The 20086-nt window shown below is 36.7% G+C and overlaps 1 protein-coding gene across 1 annotated transcript; it reads left to right on the top strand.

Annotated features, from left to right (window-relative positions):
- Positions 1-2706: 2706 nt before the first annotated feature.
- LOC132307981 (polyadenylation and cleavage factor homolog 4) lies at positions 2707-19533 on the top strand. The gene is made up of 7 exons (XM_059805913.1): positions 2707-3323; positions 12573-12674; positions 12797-13060; positions 14760-15578; positions 16224-17228; positions 17332-17880; positions 19301-19533. The coding sequence occupies exons 1-7, from the start codon at positions 2976-2978 to the stop codon at positions 19343-19345; spliced, it is 3132 nt and encodes a 1043-aa protein (XP_059661896.1). The 5' UTR covers positions 2707-2975; the 3' UTR covers positions 19346-19533.
- Positions 19534-20086: the final 553 nt, after the last annotated feature.

Raw genomic sequence — 20086 nt, 5'->3', positions numbered from 1 at the left:
GTTTAATAGATGTGTATATTCGAGGTTGAGCTGAAATTCATAAAATATGATTGATAAAGTTTTCAAATATAGCCAAGTGTGTGCAAGATAACACCATGGGCTCTGGGTTCAACCCTTTCTCCGTGATGAAACAATAATTGAAATGTAAAAGAAAATAATGCCATATATTAACATTTTATACAAACTGTCGCCGAAGAAGTTTAGGTTGAACTTGCTAAATGTCTCATTCAAAATTTTTATTAGCATATAAACTGAATTACATGTATCAACCCATCTCTCATATCAAATAAGGACTGAAAATGTAAATCTCATATATTCATATTAATATTAAATATAACTTGCTAAATGGACTAAACTAATGTGCTCAATTGACTCATTCAAAAATTTTATTACCATAGTACTTAAACCGAATTATACATAGTAAAGAAAAACTCAAATTTCTCTAATATTGAGCTATTTTATTTTATTGATATTATTTGTCACATAATAAAATATTCCCTTAAGAGAACTTTTAAGGTCAAACCACAGACAAAAAAAAATGAGATCCTCAAACTACGCTCTCCAATCTCTAATTTTTTTAATTTATATTTATAATAAATGTGGGTTGCAATTAACAACCGATCAGCTTGCATAGAACTTACTAGTTCTATAAATGAGTTGAGTGAGCTGAGGCGAATGTGTTTGTGCTTGGCTCGTCCACACTAAAAAAGTGCTTGAGCTTGACTTCAGCTTGAGCTCATTAGAGCTCTGATTAGCCAAGATTGTGCCTGGCTCAGCAATTTTTAAGCAGGCTCGGTTAAGCACATTTATATTTGTGTAAAATAGTGTGTACCTAACAAGTGGAAGAAATGGTGTTGATATCAACTTGATTACCACAGTTTGAAAGGAAACGCAAAGCACTCCAGATTTAACCATTCATCCCAATATAACTTAAAAGAGTTTAGAATTTAGAATTTAGGGTTTAAGTATGAGAGAGAGACCGTAGTAAACAAACAGAGCAGCGATACTCTCTTTGAATTTGGGATTAATTAGTCACTGTCAATTGGTTGCTTGTTTGGGGCCATTATATTATGTTTCTCTTCTGTTGGGCCTTGCTGGCTTGGCCGGCTGCATCTTTGGGCCTATCTTCTTAGAGGCCCAAACTCCTTCTTCCTCTTTTCCAAGATAATATTTGCTTTACGTTATATTGCATGCATATGGAATCCAATTTACCACAACAGTGTGCTGAATCAATCATTGAGAAACTATTCAAAATTCAACCTGCCACTAAAAAGATGAATCAGACAATGAAATGAAACCATCCAAAATGAATATGCAATGCAATTGGCGGTAAAAGAAACCATTTTTGGTTTTTTTAGGGTTGACTTATTTCGGTGCCCATAAATTATTACATGATTTTTAGATTATTGATTGGTTCGGTCCAATCTCAGCTTGCTATTGTCCAGTGATTATTAGTTTCAACGATCACTAATCCACATATACACTAAAAAAAATAAATAATTAAATAAAATTGAGACATGAACTTATCTATCTCTTAACGATTGATAGATATAATTTTAGACATGTATTCTGTAGCAGCTCGTACTCTAACTGTTAGATACGGTCGTTAGAAGATATTTCAACCCCAAAAAAGCCTGTAAAACAGTCACACCATCATCATGGCATCATTCCAATTTCGAGAGAGAAAGTGGTGGAGTGAGAGAGACGGTTGGATTGGATAATTTAAATAATACTATTTAGATAAATTACATTGACTCCCTTAACTTGAGCAATATTAGATAAACTATCCGACTATTAAAAAAAATGCACTCCTATCCTCAAAGTTTATCACGTTAATATGGTCATCAGCAAAATTGATGTTTATAATATCATTCTGTCATGTAATGAGTAAAAATTATGAGTAAATACGATTTTATTTTAAAGATAAAGTTTAACCAGATTGATCTTAACAATTTCTTAAATTTGGGATCAAACAAAATTGATGGAATCCAACTACTTAAATTTAAATAATCCAAACTATACACGAATTATTTGAAACGATTCAATTTTACGGGTTAAGTTCATCTAAAAATATTAATCTAATAATAATTACTTTAAACTACAAGGTTTTTTATTTTTTATCTACCTATGTCATTTATGAACTAAATGAAATTTTGAAAAAAACTTTCCTGCACCGATAATACCACGCCACTTATGCATTTTTTTTTCTTGATTGGTACTAACACACACTTGTCTCTTTTGAGACTTGAACTTCTGATTAAGAGGTTGATACCGCTAGACCATTGACCCGTTGGTATTTCTAGAGCATTCTTACTAATTTTTAGTGATTTACGAAAGTTAAATATAAGAGTGTATTTCTAGTGATTTTATGAAAATTGAATTGTTGAGGTATGAAATAAATTAACCATACAGTTGAACTAGGGTGAATGAATTTAACCATTGGAACGTATTCTTGTGTATTCCTAATAAATAATTTTTTTTAAAAAAAAAAATAGATGTGAGATCAAATTAATAAAACTACAACAATTGAGGTGTCCAATAAAAAGGCCTTAAAAAGAAGAAAGGTGAGGATAATTTTGGAAAACATGGGATTATTTTTATAATTTCGTTTAACTAGAAGGGGGTTCGATTAATTTAAGTATTTTATCATGAATGATTTGATTCTGAACCGTTTGATTAAACGGCGTTAACGCATATCTCAAGGAGGAAGGTTTTCCTTAACGGGGTGTCCATCGTCTCTGCAAATTCAATTCCTCACGAGAGAAGTAGCAGCCGAAACCGCAGCATCAAAATTTCACACCCATACCACAACTATCTTTCTCTCTCTGGACACCCTCTTTCCCCCTCATTCTCTCTCCTCTTTCCCCCTCATTCTCTCTCTAAAAATCTCTAAATAACGCTCATTGGATTGCTATCCATAAAACCCTAACCCTAAAAAACAGACTCACTATGGGACTGTAGAACGCAAAACCGGCATGGACGAAGAGAGGTTCGCATCAGCAAGAGAAAACCCTAGAAATATCGGGTTCGCCAACTGTAACAACAGCAATAAATCCATGCCAAATGACATTGCAGTCCAAAAGCCTCCGTCGACGACGATTCTCGATCGATTCAGGATTATGTTGAAGAAGAGAGAAGACGAATTGAGGGTTTCCGGCGATCTACTGCGGCGACCCGAAGAAATTGTGCGCCTTTACGAACTCGTTCTGAACGAACTCAGTTTCAATTCGAAGCCAATCATTACCGATCTCACTATAATTGCTGGCGAGCAGAGAGAGCACGGCGAGGGTATTGCCGATGTAATTTGTGCCCGGATTATTGAGGTATTAGTTCACTTAAGGGTTTTGTTAATCAATTATATGAATTTGTGTAATCAATGAATTTGAAAAGTGTTGTACTTCCCTGTACTCAGTTTTATGTTGGGTTTGCAATTGTGTTTGTCTTATTTTTCTAATGTGGAGTGCACTAAAATATGTTAATATGTATGCTAGTCTCTGGAAAGTTCTAGATGTTGTGGAACTGGATCTCCATTAATGGGGAAAGTTTTCATATGCATGCACTCAAGGTTACTTACCAAAAAAAACAAAAAATACTATAAGTTGTAAGAATATCTTGTGGCAATATAAGTCTTTTGCCAGCAACAATCCGCTGAGGATTGCTACAAGGCGTGTTACCTAGTTATTACGGGGGCAGGTTAGAACACCTAGGTGCCACATGGGTGTGGCTAGGGTAAGTGGTTGTTCATGACATTTGGTATTAATGGAGACTACACCTTGGGTTTTACACAGCGAAAAGAGTTGTTCAAGAAGAGGTGTTGTGGACTACCATGGGAGGGACCATCCTCTGGGCAACTGCTATGAGAGTTGCACTGTTAACTGATTGCAGGATGCACTAGGAATAGGAGGGACTGCTAGGGCTAGGCAAGATGGGACTCAAGGGGATCATTTAGATTAGAAGGCACAATTACAAGGTTGTCAGGCTCGAGAGCGCTCTATGTCTTGGTGGAGGGAGAGATACAAGGACTTGGAGGATATCTTGGCGTGCTTCTTGTTGGAGGCATCTGTCCATGTAATGGCAAACGCAAGTCGAGCTATTATCCTAAGAGGGCTATATAGTTGGAGAACGCTTAGTTAAAACTTTGGTGCATCAGTGCAATGGAAACCGCATGCCTTGGTGTTTCACTTAGCATCTTCAGCACCCTTGGTTAGGGGCAAATGCATGATGAGAGATTGTCCAACTAATGCTGAGAGGAAAGCCCTTCGAATATGGTGTAGGAGTTTGTCAATGGGTGTGTGGATGACAGTGATGACTTGAGCAATGAAGTGGAAGATGATTCTTGTTGGGATGAGCCTTGTGATACCAAAGGACAAACATTCACATAGATTCAATGAAGAACCATTTGATGATGTATGTGGTGGATGCAAGTGCCGTTGTTGGGAGAGTGGAAGGCAGGGAGGATGAGACTTTTCTAGGCGAGGACTGAGGAGGTCTGAGTGATTGTCATTGTTGGCATGACTAAGGAAAGTGCCAAGCTCGAGGTGGAATCAAATGATACGGAGGAGCTTGTGTGAGATGCTGGGGATTATGTGGGGGAATCCTCGGGAGCTAAGCTGGGTCTATGGAAGACCTTGGCCTTTGAAGAGAGGTACACCTTGTAGGCATCAAGAGGTAGTCCATTAAGATTGAATTCATAAAGGATTCTGGTAGGTCTGGGCGGTTGAGCAATGCTACAATGCAAGGGTTACAAGACATTGGGATTCAATGTAAGAGGCAAGCAAACATCATAGTGATGGTACAGAGGTGACCCACATATAGATGAATTATGTGCTTTTTTTATCCTGTCAGGTGGAAGGAGATGAATGGAGAACCTAAGGTGTGGTGGAGATGTCATTGGAAACATGTGGGATGGGTATTATCTTCTATTCTATGTAGTAGAAGTTTTGCCATGCTGGCACCGCACGTTGTTGGAAGAATTGCATGATTTCATGACATGTTGGATGAAAGGTTTATGTGGTTGTGATATGGTAGAATATTTCAGAGTAGTGTAGTGTCTTTTAATGTGTGTATAAATTATACATATTTGAACTTATATAAAAAAAATATTATAGATATTTGAAGACACTTGTATTACGTAAGTGCCACTTAAGGGCTTACTAGACTTGCATGATTGCATGGCATGCTACGCGGTAAATCTTTGTGTCAACTGTCATGTGTGTAGAATATAATAGAGTATTCAGGATTAATGTGAAGTCTTGAAATGTATGTAAATGTTTAAGAATTTCTCGAGAGGGTAAATTGTTTAACTTAAGAAGGTGGAAATGTTTAAAAATCCCATTCTAGACCATTGGATTAAGAAGATTATAACTAGGGCCAGGCACGGACCTAATGTAGAGTCAGTGGAGGCAAATGCCCCCACTGATTTTTTTTCTTTTTAAAGTATTATATACTAGTAGTTTTTCCTTTTTTGAATTATATACCTATGAAATTTTAATGTTGACCCCCTTGCAATTACAAAAAAATCCCACTTTTGCCCCCCTCACACAATTTTCTGAGTCCGTCCCTAACTAGGGCTGAACCCAACCTTAAATTTGGTGGGGTTGGGTAGTTATTTTTATTGTTTGTGTTTGGCTTGAGTTCAAAAATTTCAACTTGAGTTCAATTCTGGTTGGGCTTGGGCACCTCAAGCCAACCAAAAACCCACCCTCTGTTATTATTACTATTATTAAGTAGGCATGTTGCAGTAGTTAATTTGTGATTTAGTGGTTGAGATGAAAAATATCTCTTTTTAAGTTTTGGTAATCAGTTCATGCGTATTACATTATGAACTTACAATGATAATTGATTTAATTTAAATTGAATTAAAAAATCTTGTGTAAAAACATTACACTTTAAAATTTTGCCTCAACAATTAGAAAAAAACATAAGAAAGGCAATAAAATAGCATTCTCTCTTTTTAGTTAAAAAGTTTGAATACTTAAAATGACGAAAGAATTCAATTGCTACTAACTTGTCAAAAAAAGAATTTAATTGCTACTAAGAAGTATGTTTAGATTGTTTGACTCAAAAAATTGGATTGCAAAAATTATAATTGCAAAATTTTACTTTTAATTTGGCATGGTTTACTGAACTCTAATCAGTCACCAGTTACTGGAAAAGCATAATCAGAAAGGATGAAACCATTGCTGTCATGAAAGCATTGTCATCATGTAATTGCTGTAGCCTTTGCCCTTCGAAGCCTTGTTGTCTTGCTGCTGCTGCTGCTTGCTATGTCTTGTTTTTTTCTCTGCCTACATCCACCTTTCACTAGGAAAGATCGTCGTACCTCCCTACTCCTATAACTCCTCACAATCTCTTCCTATTCTATCTCTCTTGAAGATTGGGGGAGGTTATGGAAGATTTGAGTCGTCGATGTCGCCTATGGTGGAGGATATGGAATGGGCAAAGTGTTAGATTGTGTAAGTTAACGGATTGCATAATGCAGTCATACCAGACTATACGTAAGCTCATCAACCCTCCCACTCACATGAACAACCCTAAGATTTAATTTAAAATTCGCTAATAGTATATAGTAAGCAATTTTCCTTTTAATTCCATATCTTCCAAGTAGCACTGAATCAAAAGGTTACCAAATCAAATCATTGGTGAGCTCTGCTTCTTTATATATAATTATATTTTTATAGATGCGTATAATTATGTACATATATATATTTGGATTTAAAGTGCTTCTAAGTTGTAATTTATCTTCCATTAAAGTTGTGACTGAAGTTGAAGTACTCTACTCAACTCAACTCAAAGAAATCTTATTGAACTATTTGGATTGGGCTACAAGAGTCATATTTTCAATTAAATACAATCTATTATATTTTTTTCACTATCTCAACCATGCTAATTTTGGTCTTCCCTTTCTATGAGCCATCCCTCAGCGTGGACTGTCACCTTTTCTTATTGGTGCAATTATTATTTTTTTTGATAAGTAAGAATATATAAGGGAGCTTTCAAACGGGAAATGCATCCCGAAGGCTACACAAGGGCCGAAGCCAAGTAAGAGGTCCTAAGGACCCAAAGAACCCAAAAAATTAACAATTTCCTCTATAGATTTACAATTTCTCCTCATCACCCAACTAAAAAGAGAACTAATTAATATGGAGTAATAAATTTCAAGGTCCCAATGGAAGATTCCTCCCCATCAAAAGCTCTTCTATTCCATTCCTTCCAAGTGCACCATTTGCAAGGGGGGGTCGCCCTCCAAAATCACGGACACACTAAAACCTATCCAAGTGTCAATCAAATCCCTTTATTACCGAGGCATAACCCATTGGATGCCGAACAAACCTAAAATAAGACTCCAACAGTCTTGAGCCACGGGGCAATGCAAAAGAAGGTGATCCACAGGCTCTCCATCTTGTTTGCACAGACAACACCAATTGACTGTAATTTGTCTTCTCTTTCTTAGATTGTCCATGGTCAAAATATTTCCCCATACAACGGACCAAACAAAAAATGCCACTCGAAGAGGAGCCTTCGAGTGCCAAACCATCTTCCATGGGAAGATAGAACCATGAAAGCCGGAAAGGCAGAGGAATAGGGAACGGACCTCAAACCTTCCCTGAGGAGAGGGCACCCAAAATAAAGAATTAGAACCTCTACCATCCACCTCCGGTCTATACAAAAGATCCAGCAGGCTAGAAACATCGTCCAACTCCCAATTATTAGTACAATTATTGATCACATGAACGAACAATCTAGTCGATTTTCTCTCATTTTTAACTGTTTGCTTTTTAGTATCTCATCTCCTTTGATTTTCACATCATCACTTGTACTCTGTATTTTGCTAAAACATTATATTTATTTGAATTCCTATTTATCTTAAACACTTCTTGATTATAGAGTTTCTCTTTAAACTCTAATTTAGCACTTATCCCTTTAGTTTTATCAATTAGAATAATATAATAAGTGAGTTGCATAAACTTTTGAACCCCATCTTGTGTGTTTTATTAACTCATCTATGATCAAGGCAAGTTATTCTTACTGTAACTTTATAATAATTGGAAGTGTGATTGGTTCTTATTATATTTACAACTCCATTATTTATAATATCATCTTCCTTGCCCCTTTTCCACATGAATGGGATCGGCCATATGAAGTCTATTTTTCCATTCCACTGTGTCACCTTTAATATTTAAGTTGTTGAAGCCATTTTTCCATTCCACTGTGGCACCTTTAATATTTAAGTAGTTGAAATTATTTTTAATTACTTTATCATGTGTTAGTTTTGATCGGCCTCCCATCTCTTACCTTTTATGGAAACTAATCTTTCTTTTATAAGGAGTAAATCAACTAGTCTACGTCCTATGTTTCCATACCACCTAAGTCAATTTTCTCTTATGTTGTCATTAATATGCACTATTCCAAATCTCTTCCTCACACTTATATTAGTAAATCTTTCTTTTCTAGTCACTCCTTTCTTCCACCTCAATATCCTCATTTCTGCTACATGAATGTACTCTCGTTTCTTTTTTAACGCTTCACACTCTGCCTCGTATAAGATAGCTTGCCAGCCTTGCCTAATGACCATTTTACATTTTTTTTTTTTTTAAAACATGTTTGGTATTTTTTATCAAATAGGTATCATTAGCTTGTCTCCATTTGGTTCATCCTACTCGAATTTTACCAGTAATATCATCATCTATTGTCCAATGTTGTTGTATTACTGATCTTAAGTATAAAAAAAGATGATTTTTTCGATTTCCCTTATGGTCTTGGATTACCATTGTTATATTATTACTTTCCAAATCTCAATTAAATTTACATTCCAGATATTCTGTTTCAGTCCTACTGTAACTAATTTGTAGTCCTTTTGTTTTTAATGCATTTCTCCGAGTTTCTAATTTTGCTTCCAAGCCTTCCCTATAAGTATCCAACAACACCACATCACCAGCAAACGACATGCACCATAGAAGTATCCTTGGTGTAGTTCCACTTTTATATAGTTTTTCCATATTCGGCGCAAACTTTAAAATTTGTATCCATAATTATATATATGTGTGTGTGTGTGTGTGTGTGTGTATTCATAAGTATCTTGAATAATATTTACATGATTTAAAGGGACTCATTTTCTATGTAAAGCTGACCAAATTATCTCCCTTGTAACTCTACCGCATGCCTTCTCTAAGTCTATGAAAACCGTGCAGATCAGTTTGTTTACTTCTACATTCTTCTATCAATTGCCTAAGTAAATGGCATCTGTAGTAGATATCTTTGGCAAAATCTGAATTGTGCCATATTACATCTTTAGGGACCCTATCATAGGATTTTTTTGCCCCAAATCTATAAAAGCCTTTATATTGTGGTAAATCGTCTCTTGCCATAAACTGGTGTGCTATGTGTAGTGAGCTAGCTTAAGGGCAAGGGATCAGTGTGGTAGGAAGTGATCGAGCAATTACGACAAGCAGTTAGTGGGGAAATGCTGATATAGGTCTTCTCAGGTAGGCCTAGGTGCCGCAAGTTTGTGGCTGGGGTATTGTCCATGACAGTAGTCTTACAGGACAATGGGGGCAAGAGCGAAGCTTTTGTATTAAAACAATTTTTTTTTTTTTTTTGGAAACAATTGACCAGTGTGATTTTTTCCTGAAGTTTCTGGGCTGAGTACAAAATATTTTTCCCTCCATAATTTAACACATTCATGCCAAAAAGATTTCAAATTTAATAGGTATGAAATTATACAGTGGAGTTACATTCATCAGCAAGACATGTGGTTCTCTAACCTTTAACCTAAGAACGTTTGTAATTAGTACTTTTTCTTTTCTTTCCTGAATCAGCTTTTTATTAACCACAAAAGCCACACAATACAAACAAAAACAGAGACACCTTTCAGAAACAAGACAAACATCTAAAAACCACCATTTCCAAACATTTAGGTAGGTGAAATAACAAAGAAAAGAATCCAACAAAAGGGGGAAAAAAACAAAAAAAGGAACATCAAAAAATTAGGAGCCAACCAAGACAAACAAGCTCAAACAGCTTCTAAAGACACTCAGAGGAAGAGCAGCTCCACCAAATCTTGCAAATGCTCACCAGTAGTGTCCACCACATTCCACAGAACTTGTCTAGCAATTCGAGAGGAATTAATTGACTTTCCTTCACTTATCAAAAAAAAAAAAAAAAAAAAATTGACTTTCCTTCATCATAATTCTGATTTCAAGCCCACCAAAGCTGCCACATGGTGTAGGTGAAAATCAATATTATTCTTCTACTGCAACTTGCTTTAGAAATGGAATGCAAGATGAATCAATTCACTATTTGATCAAAAGAATTCACATTGCTCCTATTCCAGTGAAATAAGTCCAACAACCAAAATTTCCGAACAAAAAAAGTCCACCAACCAAAACCATGATGTGCAAGCTTACAGCTGAAGAAAATGGGATCTCTGGAATTGGAATTTACCAAACTGTTATGACAAATAGGAACCACATAAAGACCTCTAAGCTGCCAATTGGAAAGGGAAGGCAGCCTAACGTGAAGAGCTAAACAAGAGGTAGTAATACTTGCAGCAGGTCTGTCTTCCATTCCAAACAAGCTGCAAGTTGGTAATTATTTTTTATATAATATTTTTGAGAACCTCCCTATTTGGAAGGTGATATCTCAACAAAAAGTGGAGCCTCAAGTTATGAGGTGTTTGCCTTACAGGTAACTTGCTGGAGAGAAACTTTTTGTGTTTTGATTCTGTCTTGAAGTGTATCTTTGAGATTTTCCTTGGGAAATCATTGTTGTCTTAAGCTCTTTGGCCTTTCAAAAAAATGTATACAGGATGACCTGTGTTTTTTATTGTTTAGGAATTGCAAATGGTGCGAGGTCGATTATATTTGTTAGCGATGGAACAGTTTCTTGTTGTATAAACCTTTTATGGTTTGATCCTCTCTTGAAGTATTGCCTTGAGCTTTACTTTGGGAAATCATCGAGTTGTTAAACATTTTGTGGCCTTTAAAAACTGTGTATACAAGACAGGTTTTTGTGTTATATGCGAGGATGATTGTCTTTGTTAGTGAAGGAACAGATTCAAATTATGCTGTTGGAATTCTCATATATATGTATATATATATGTACATATATTTAAACTGGGGAGTCTCTACATTTAGGAGTTTTAGAGCAGGAAACCCTGTTAAGAAATGGCTAAATTTGGTGGATTTGTAATGTGCATGGTTTGCATGACATGAGAGTTGCCAATTTTACGTTCTTTGATCAAATTTATGCAACAGGTCCTTTGACGCTGTTAAAGATTGCTGGCATGACTGACCTGAAATATTGTTCTCTCATCTCTTGGTGTCTTAGTTTTTAGTGATATATTTAAATTACCAAAATTACTCCTATGTGTAACTACCGAATGGGAGTCATTTGTCCAACACGCCAACCTCTCATACAGAAAGTTCTGTCTTAACTGACTTTCAGATTTGAACTCACCCAAACCTCCCATCACTCCCACTCTCTCTCTCTCTCTCTCTCTCTGTGGTGTCCAAGTGTCTGTCTTGACATCTTTGGATATTTGTCAAAGCTGTAGGGAAACAATGTGATCATCTCGTTGAGTTCTTGAGATGTTTGTCAAGCTGTTCAACTAATGTGGGAAGTATTAGAAGGATAGACAGGTAGCACATTCTGAAATATATGTTACTTAAACAACTCTGTAACCCAATTTTTTAAAACCAAAGTGCTCATTACCCAAACTTAACTATATAGCTATTCTTTATCCCCTTATGCTTTTATATCTGTAACTTGTAATCACAACTCGGAGTCTCTATCTGGCATCTTCATTTTGTGGAATACAAATGTGAAGTACAATATTAGTTGATGATTGCCTTCTTTCTTCTTTTGGATTTGGGCCTGGCCGTTCTCATTATTTGTGTTGGTTTATTGACCTCGGAAGTCTAGCCATGCAAAATACCTAGGGGAACAGTGCTGCAGGCATTACTTTATTCCAACTTCTAGTGAGTTTGGATATTCAATTTTCATTTTTGTTTATTATATATCTCATTTTTATGGTTATTTCAATAACAATATTGATTTTTTTTTTCTTTATCCTGAATAATTGATTCCTTTTGTGTTCCCTTTTTCGCATTGCAAAAGCGAATTATTTATACTTTATGGATCTTTGTGCTGGGATATATTCAGGCTTCATGCGTTAGATAGATGACTTAGGTATACATAGATATTTTCTACCTGTGCCACTTGTTTTGATTGTTGGTACTTCTGCTGAAAACATTACTGATTCATAAAGTAAATGATTGTTTTATTCAGTTCCAAGGCAATGTTTCTTTTGGAAACTTTTTGTGTTGCAACATCATTGGGTTTGTTCAGAAGTTTTTTTTATGCACATACTGATATTCTCTTTTTCTTTTTATTCCTGACTTTTGGTTTTAGCTAAATGCATTTCTGTTGTTATCTTCTTGAGCTCGTCTTTCATTTCTGTACCCTGATGCTTGGTAGAACTATATTTTTAATGTCTAATATTCTGGGTCGACTTGCTTATTCATTTATCTGATATTTTAGTTTGAACGCTTCTGAAACTTTGCCCTTTTCAGGTCCCAGTTGAGATAAAACTGCCTTCTTTGTATCTTTTGGACAGTATTGTCAAGAATATTGGCCGGGAATATGTTAGATACTTCTCTTCCCGTTTGCCTGAGGTGAATTGACTTTTTTGCATTTTCTCTGAAAATGTTCACTGACATGCCCGCACGTTAGTTTAATTTTGTAAGATTCTAATATCCTATGATTCCCTCGCACATGATTTGTGTTATTTTTCAAGGTTTTTTGTGAGGCATACAAGCAAGTTCACCCTAGCATGCATCCTGCCATGCATCACCTCTTTGGGACCTGGTCAGCTGTGTTTCCAACTTCAGTACTTCGCAAGATTGAGGCTGAGTTGCAATTTTCTCCGTCAGTAAATCATCAATCTTCTGGCTTGACTTCCTTGAGGGCTTCTGAATCTCCTCGACCAACCCATGGCATACATGTCAATCCAAAATACTTGGAAGCAAGACATCAGTTTGAAATTTCAACTGCAGATGTGGTAAAGTTTCTCAATGAAATTTCTCTCCCTCCCTCTCTCTCTCTCTTCCCCCTCCATCCCACCCCCCTCCCCTCCCCTCCCTCTCTCTATAGACTGCAGGTACATATACTAAATGTGCCAGAATTTGTTTGATTTAGATGTCAGAGGGATGATTTTAACGCGGTGAACAATTGTAAACTTTTGTGAAGGATCTGTCCAGATTATAATCATTACAGCTCTGGAATTTGGTGTTTTGGAGTTTAATAAGTAACATATATGTGAACCAGATTGAGTTTCAAAATAGTGTATGTGTTGATGCATGGGTAAATGAGGCGCATGTTGAGGAAGAGTGGGATGTGGGATAATTACTTGGCTAATGACTGTTATTTTAGTGTACTAACTTCTTTTCTTTTTCGGTTTATTTTTTTATTTTTTATTTAATTTTTTTAAGTTTGTCAAAAACTTTTTCTGTTATTATGTGATGTTGCTGCCATAGCATGTTTGATGTTCCTACTATAGGTGTAGTTGCAGAGGGATCCAAACCAACTAGAGGAACTGAAGCTTGGGTGGAATATAGGATAGAGCTTTATCTTTTATCTGCCACGAGGCAGGTTATTTTCTTATATAACTATGGACGCTCCATTAGCGTGTCACCTGAGGCAGGTTTTTTACTTATGACAGGACAAACACCTTTCCTCTGCATTTTGATAATTTTTCTTGGTCATTTAATGCCTCTTTGCTGATACTTCTGTTCCTCTCCGTAATGAAATGGCTTGAAACTTAAAATGTTTTATAATTCTAGCAATGTTTAAGTTTTGAAATTTTCACTTTGAAATCCTCAATGGTGGTCATTTTCCCGTCATCTAAAACACGCTGGATAGGCTTCTTTAACCAATTTGGTTCCTCGTAGTGAGAAAAGAAGGAAAGTGATTGGGGGGAATTTTATAAGAAAACATATTATGTTGATATGCAATGACCAACCTTTTGACATAGATTCTCTCTTAACTTGCATTGGTCCCAACTACTTGAGGGAGGGAGGGATGAATCGTTTAAGAATGCATATTATGTTGACATGCAATGACCAATTAGGAAAACATACGATGTGTATTAACATCATTTTGGCAATAAATTCAAAATGATTGTAATCTCTGGTTCTCTCTCCTGTCACAGCTGTAATGTTGAGTGTAGCTTTCTTGTGTGGAATTGTGATTATGTCCACGAATTTAAGACTTGAAATAATATTTTCCATCATGTATTGACCAACATTTTCAATGTAGAATGAATATTGTAGGGAAAGTGTACCATGGACTAGTATACATGTGCTCATATCTGGGTTGGTGTTTTGTTTTGCCGCGATGTTCATTATGTGTTAACTGTAATCCTTAAGTTGTTAAATGAAGATCTGATTGATGCGGTATAAGAACTGTGATTGCTTCATTTAAATTTGCAAATTGGATTTTAATTTTCTTATATTATTGTTACATGCCTGTGAAAACTAAAAAAATTGCTATTGCTTTCACTTTTATATGAAATCATTTTGTTTTGCTTGTTTTACGCTGTACCTGTTTCCTTTCAAGTGATTTACCATCATATTATTTATAAGTGGACCTTCTGAATTTACTTCTTATTTGCAATCTTTAACATTTCGTGAGTGCACCTGTTTGTATAGATGTTTGTAACATGGTTATTGAGGTATAGCATTTTTCTGTAACCCTTGCAGAACATTCAACATGGAAAAGGAACCTCTTCACCATCAAATGTCAGTGGACAGAATCTTGCCATTGGATATGACGGATCCGGTTATGATAATACAGAGGTCATATCCTCATTGGTTGGAGGCCAAAGATTGAGCTCAAGTGGTCGTTCAGGTCGTACATCTTTTGCCCTTGGTGCTGAAAAGCTGCCTTCAACCTCAGCTGCTAGTAGGCTAGCAAGGTCCTCATCTCCTTTCAGAATTGGGCACCCTAGGACATTATCAACTTCAATTGAAGAGTTTGCAGTGGATAGTTCTCCCAGAAGGATCACTGAGAGAAGTTCAGTGTCTCATTCTGGTCTTGAAAATGGAACTGGAAGAGTTACGGGCAGAGACGAGGATATGAGTGACTGGCAGAGAAATCATTGGTCTGATGATACTGAACAGCGATTTGAAACTTCTGCTTATTACAGTTATAGCAATGGAGTTGAGCATCAAAGTCCCAGAGCTTTAATTGATGCCTATGGAAATGATAGAGGGAAAAGAATTTTGAACAATAAGCATCTAAAGGTTGAACACCTGGATATAAATGGCATAGACAGTAAAGTTGCTTCAAAGACATGGCAGAATACTGAGGAAGAGGAGTTTGATTGGGAGGATATGAGCCCAACTTTGCTATCATCTGATCCTCCTCGTGGAAGCTTTAGGACAAGACCTGGTCTTGGAGCACGTAGTGCAGCACCCTTGGAGGCTGATTTCAGGAGAAGCAGTTGGTCTACCCCCGCCCAGCTTTCCGTGGTTGATGACTCATCTGTTGCTCTTGAAGATGCTGTTCCCACCATTGGTGTATGGTTCCTCAAGTTGTCTGTGCTATTGCATTTGTTCTTTAGGCATTATTATTAGATAAACGAAGAGTACTGATGATATTGTTGCATGCGAAGCATTTTTATTTAGATATGCATGAACTGTACGATTTCATTATTCATGCTATAGTTTTGATCTATATATCCTATTAGGTTTGTAAGTAATTTGTCTGCTTTTGCAACCAGTTGAGAGCTTTCTATTGATTATATAATTTTATTATTGTTGCTGCTGTTATTTATTTATTTATTTATTTATTTTCCCTGGGTATGCTGTTATTTATTTATTGTTATTACTAGTATGATCATTTCACTTCACGTTGGTTCTTTTCAGCTATTCATATCCCTCCTTTTTCGAGACTGGTCAATTTTCCCATCCTTATTTTCAAGCTATTATTATCTCTTTCTTTGATTTTCTATGTTCTAAAGGTGTTTGTTTTTTAAATGTTGAAAAGTAAGAACTGTTTGTTTATGATTACAGAAAATAAATTTCCAAGTTTCTTACTTTGTCCTTGCATTTTGAAAATTTACTAATTTTAAATGTTGAAAAGTAAGAACTGTTTGTTTATGATACAGAAAATGAATTTCCATGTTCTTACTTTGTCCTTAAATTTTGAAAATTTACATGCAGTCTGGCCGTGGATCGACCAGTAAGATTGCTGGATTCCACAATGGAACTACACAAATGCTGGGTTCTCATTATCCTCAAGAAGCCTGGAATTTTCCTGGGAATCTCCCTTACTCTTCGCAACACCAGCTTAATACAAAAGGCAGTGGAAGGAATTTCCAAATGCCGTTTCCGGGTGGAATTGCTTCATCAGCTGGTGAGCAAAAGCCTTTAATTGACAGTTTTCCAGATGCCAGTGGGCAAGTGCATGGTTCCTTAACTATGGGGTCAAGAATTGGTTCATCAGGCCTCGACTTGTTGAACCCAGGGGCTAGGCCAGCTGCTGTACCAGCCTCAAAGAGGGCATGGCCTCCAGTAAATTTGGAAAAATCTCACCCACCCCCTTTGTTAAATAATCTTCCACCGCAGAAACAGTTAAGAAATCAGTTTGATTTGATGAATTCCAACAATGCATTTATGAATCAAAGTATAAACAAGACATTCTTTCCTGAGCAGCACTTGGATAATATTGAAAACAAGGTGATGAGCTCAGGACAGTTGCCTCAGTTTCCTAGTGATCAGGCTGGACCAATCCCTTTGAATATGAAAAACCCACTGCAAGTTATTCCTTTACAACCTCACTTTCGTGTATCTCAGGAGGTTAAGCAAAATTTGGGTCAGGCTGCTGGAGTTTCAATGCCATCATCTTTAATGGTTCCTCCTGTGAATCATGGATACACAACGCAAGGGCATGGTTCTGCTGTAAATGCTTTCTTATTGAATCCAATTCCTGCCGTTCATCCGTCCATGCCAATCCTTAATATCCCAAAAAGCTCCATGCATTTGCAAGGACCCTTGCCACCTCTTCCTCCAGGTCCCCCTCCTGCCTCATCACAAATGATACAACCCATCCTACAAAATCCAGGTCTTATTGTTCCTAACCCTCCTGCTGGGAATGCATTTTCGGGTTTGTTTAATTCTCTCGTGGCTCAAGGATTGATTTCATTGACAAAGGAAGCTCCTGTGCAGGTACGCATTTAGATAATATTCCTCCATACGCTACAACTTTCTAAAGAGTTGATTTCTTGATGCAAGGAATGATTGTATCTGAATTAAGTGTCTCAATGTTTAGGATTCTGTGGGACTTGAATTTGATCTTGAACTTCTCAAGGTGCGCCATGAGTCTGTAGTAACTGCTTTATATGCTGATCTCCCAAGGCAATGCAAAACTTGTGGGCTTCGGTTCAGAAGCCAAGACGAGCACAGCAGTCATATGGATTGGCATGTGACGAAGAACCGGATGTCCAAGAACCGTAAGCAGAAGCCTTCTCGTAAGTGGTTTCCAAGTATTGACCTGTGGCTTAGTGGTGCGGAGGCATTAGGGACTGATGCTATTCCTGTGTTTTTACCCACTGAGAATGTTGAGGAAAAAAAGGATGATGAAGAATTGGCTGTTCCTGCCGATGAGGAACAGAACGTTTGTGCGCTATGCGGAGAGCGTTTTGATGATTTTTATAGTGATGAGACTGAGGAATGGATGTACAAGGGGGCTGTCTACATGAATGCCCCCGATGGGTCAATGACAGGCATGGATAGGTCTCAGTTAGGTCCTATAGTGCATGCCAAATGCAGGTCCGAGTCTAGTGCGGTTTCCCCTGAAGGTTTTGGGCGCGATGAAGGGGTATGCATCTGTTCTCCTTTTACCTATCCATATTCTTTAGATATATCTTGTCCGATTTTGAATGATTATAAGATATGTATCCTTGAGCTTTATCATCACTGGAGAAACACAAAATGTCTTAACACGTACACGGTTGTCTATGTGTGCACTTCTGTATGTGTGATGCATATGCTGAAACAACGAGTTCTATGCTTAATTTCTTAAATACCTACATGGTTTGGCATGATTAGATTCAGTAAGTCTTGAATGAATATACCCACTTAGCGACATCTCATTATCCTTCTTTTCTTTTTCTTTCTCTGCCGACTGATTGAATGCCTTGCAAGAAAGCGAGGAAAAAAGAAGAAGGGGATGGGGAGCTCTTTATTTATTTATTTATTTTATTTTATTATTTTTCCAGCTTATGGCATGCGTGGTTGGGCAAAATGCTTTCTGTTCTTGTCTCATGTTGATAGAGGATGATAGTTTTGAATTTGAACGAGGATGGACCTGACTCTACATGGTTTAGGACATATTGCTTTAAATTTATATGGTATGCCATTGGAGACATATTTGGCACTGTAGTGGAGGATGGTTTTTGTAGTTGAAGCAACAAAAAATGATGTGCCTGATGTTTTCTTTTAGGAGCATGAGGGGTACCTATCTATTTATGTCAGTATCTAACCATCGAAGGTGTCTTATTCATTCGCCCTATTTTTTTTGTCATATTATGTAGTACTCGTCGTCATCTTCATCATCGCTATCGTCATCATCATCATCATGGTTTAGGACATATTGCTTTAAATTTATATGGATTCCGTTTGAGACGTGTTTCCATTTTAAGTGATGGCACTGTAGTGGAGGATGGTTTTCATAGTTGAAGCAACAAAAAATGATGTGCCTGATGTTTTCTTTTAGAAGCGTGAGGGGTACCTATCTATTTATGTCTATATCCAACCATCGAAGGTGTCTAATTCATTTGCCCTATATATATATATATTTTTGTCGTGTAATGTGTGGTGCTGGTCGTCGTCATCATCATCCTTGCCTTTTGTCACATATGAGTGGGTCGGCTGATGAATTGTCTCTATCATTTCTATTACACGCCATTTCACCAACTATGTTTAAGTTATTGAAGTCATTTTATAACAACTAGTCTTACTGTAACTTCTATATTATGTGGTAGTGGTGAATAGTATCTATATATGCTTTCAGTATTTGAAACTGTAGATGTCCAATTCATTTGCCTCAATTTTTGTCATAAGATGTATATGTCGATTCTGTGGTGGTTTAAATCTTTGCGTTTTCTATTTGAATCTTTGCGACTGCTGTCATCATACCACATATATCATATATTTGAACGCATTTAGTGTGTATGCTCGCAACTACAAGATTTGCTAGTACAAGTTTTTTTTATTCTTTTTCCTGTTGTCATATGCAGGGATATACTGAAGAGGGTAGTCAACGGAAACGCATGCGAAGTTAGCCTAATTAGATCAGCTTTTTCTAGGTCCTCAATGAATTTTTGAGTTGTTTTTTATATTAGTGGTATACTTTTAATTTTATGTAGTGTTGGAGCTGGTGGTGCCTTGGCGTCATGCCAGAATCATGTACATGTATAGTTGTACCATTGCACATTTTCTTCAGCAAAAAGGTTACAAATATTCCTTATCATTCTCCTCCTCTTTGTGATCAAGCTATGTGGAGGGATCCTAGATCCTTTATAGGCTTTTCGTTTTTACTGCTGGTAATAGGAATTTCTGTAGTTTATAGGATCCTTCAAAATATTTTATGAAATCGTTATTTAGGAGTGAGAAGTGTTGGAACAAATAGTCCGCGTGTAAGTTGATGAGTGGTTCTTGCAATATTTCCTGCCATTGTTTGTGTTTTGCAGGGAGGATACATTAGCAATAATAGTTCCTGCATGCAAGCACCGAGTCTGAGGCATCCTTAGCTGATGGGTGTATATATGAAAGCCAACTGTTTCGGAAAGCACCAGCTATTTCCCAGCTCCAGTCACATGACCTTCATCGAATCATCGGCCTTTTCCATTATTATTTTTTTTCAATTTTTCAATATTTTGATTTTTTTTGGGGACCAGAATCCAGGCTTTGAAATGTAATGTTTCTTTTAGTGATTTTGATGTACCGTATAATTTTCCATTTCCATTACCCTTCTTGGACAAACATTTTTAATGTTGAATATCTTCTTTACTGGTTTTGCAAAT

This window comes from Cornus florida, unplaced genomic scaffold (assembly GCF_030987335.1).
Source record: "Cornus florida cultivar Cherokee Brave unplaced genomic scaffold, ASM3098733v1 CherokeeBrave_3.0.0_Hap2_Chr01, whole genome shotgun sequence".
Classification (NCBI taxonomy): Eukaryota; Viridiplantae; Streptophyta; class Magnoliopsida; order Cornales; family Cornaceae; genus Cornus; species Cornus florida.
The sequence above is the reverse complement of the archived record's forward strand: the minus strand, read 5'-3'. Positions and strand labels throughout refer to the sequence as shown.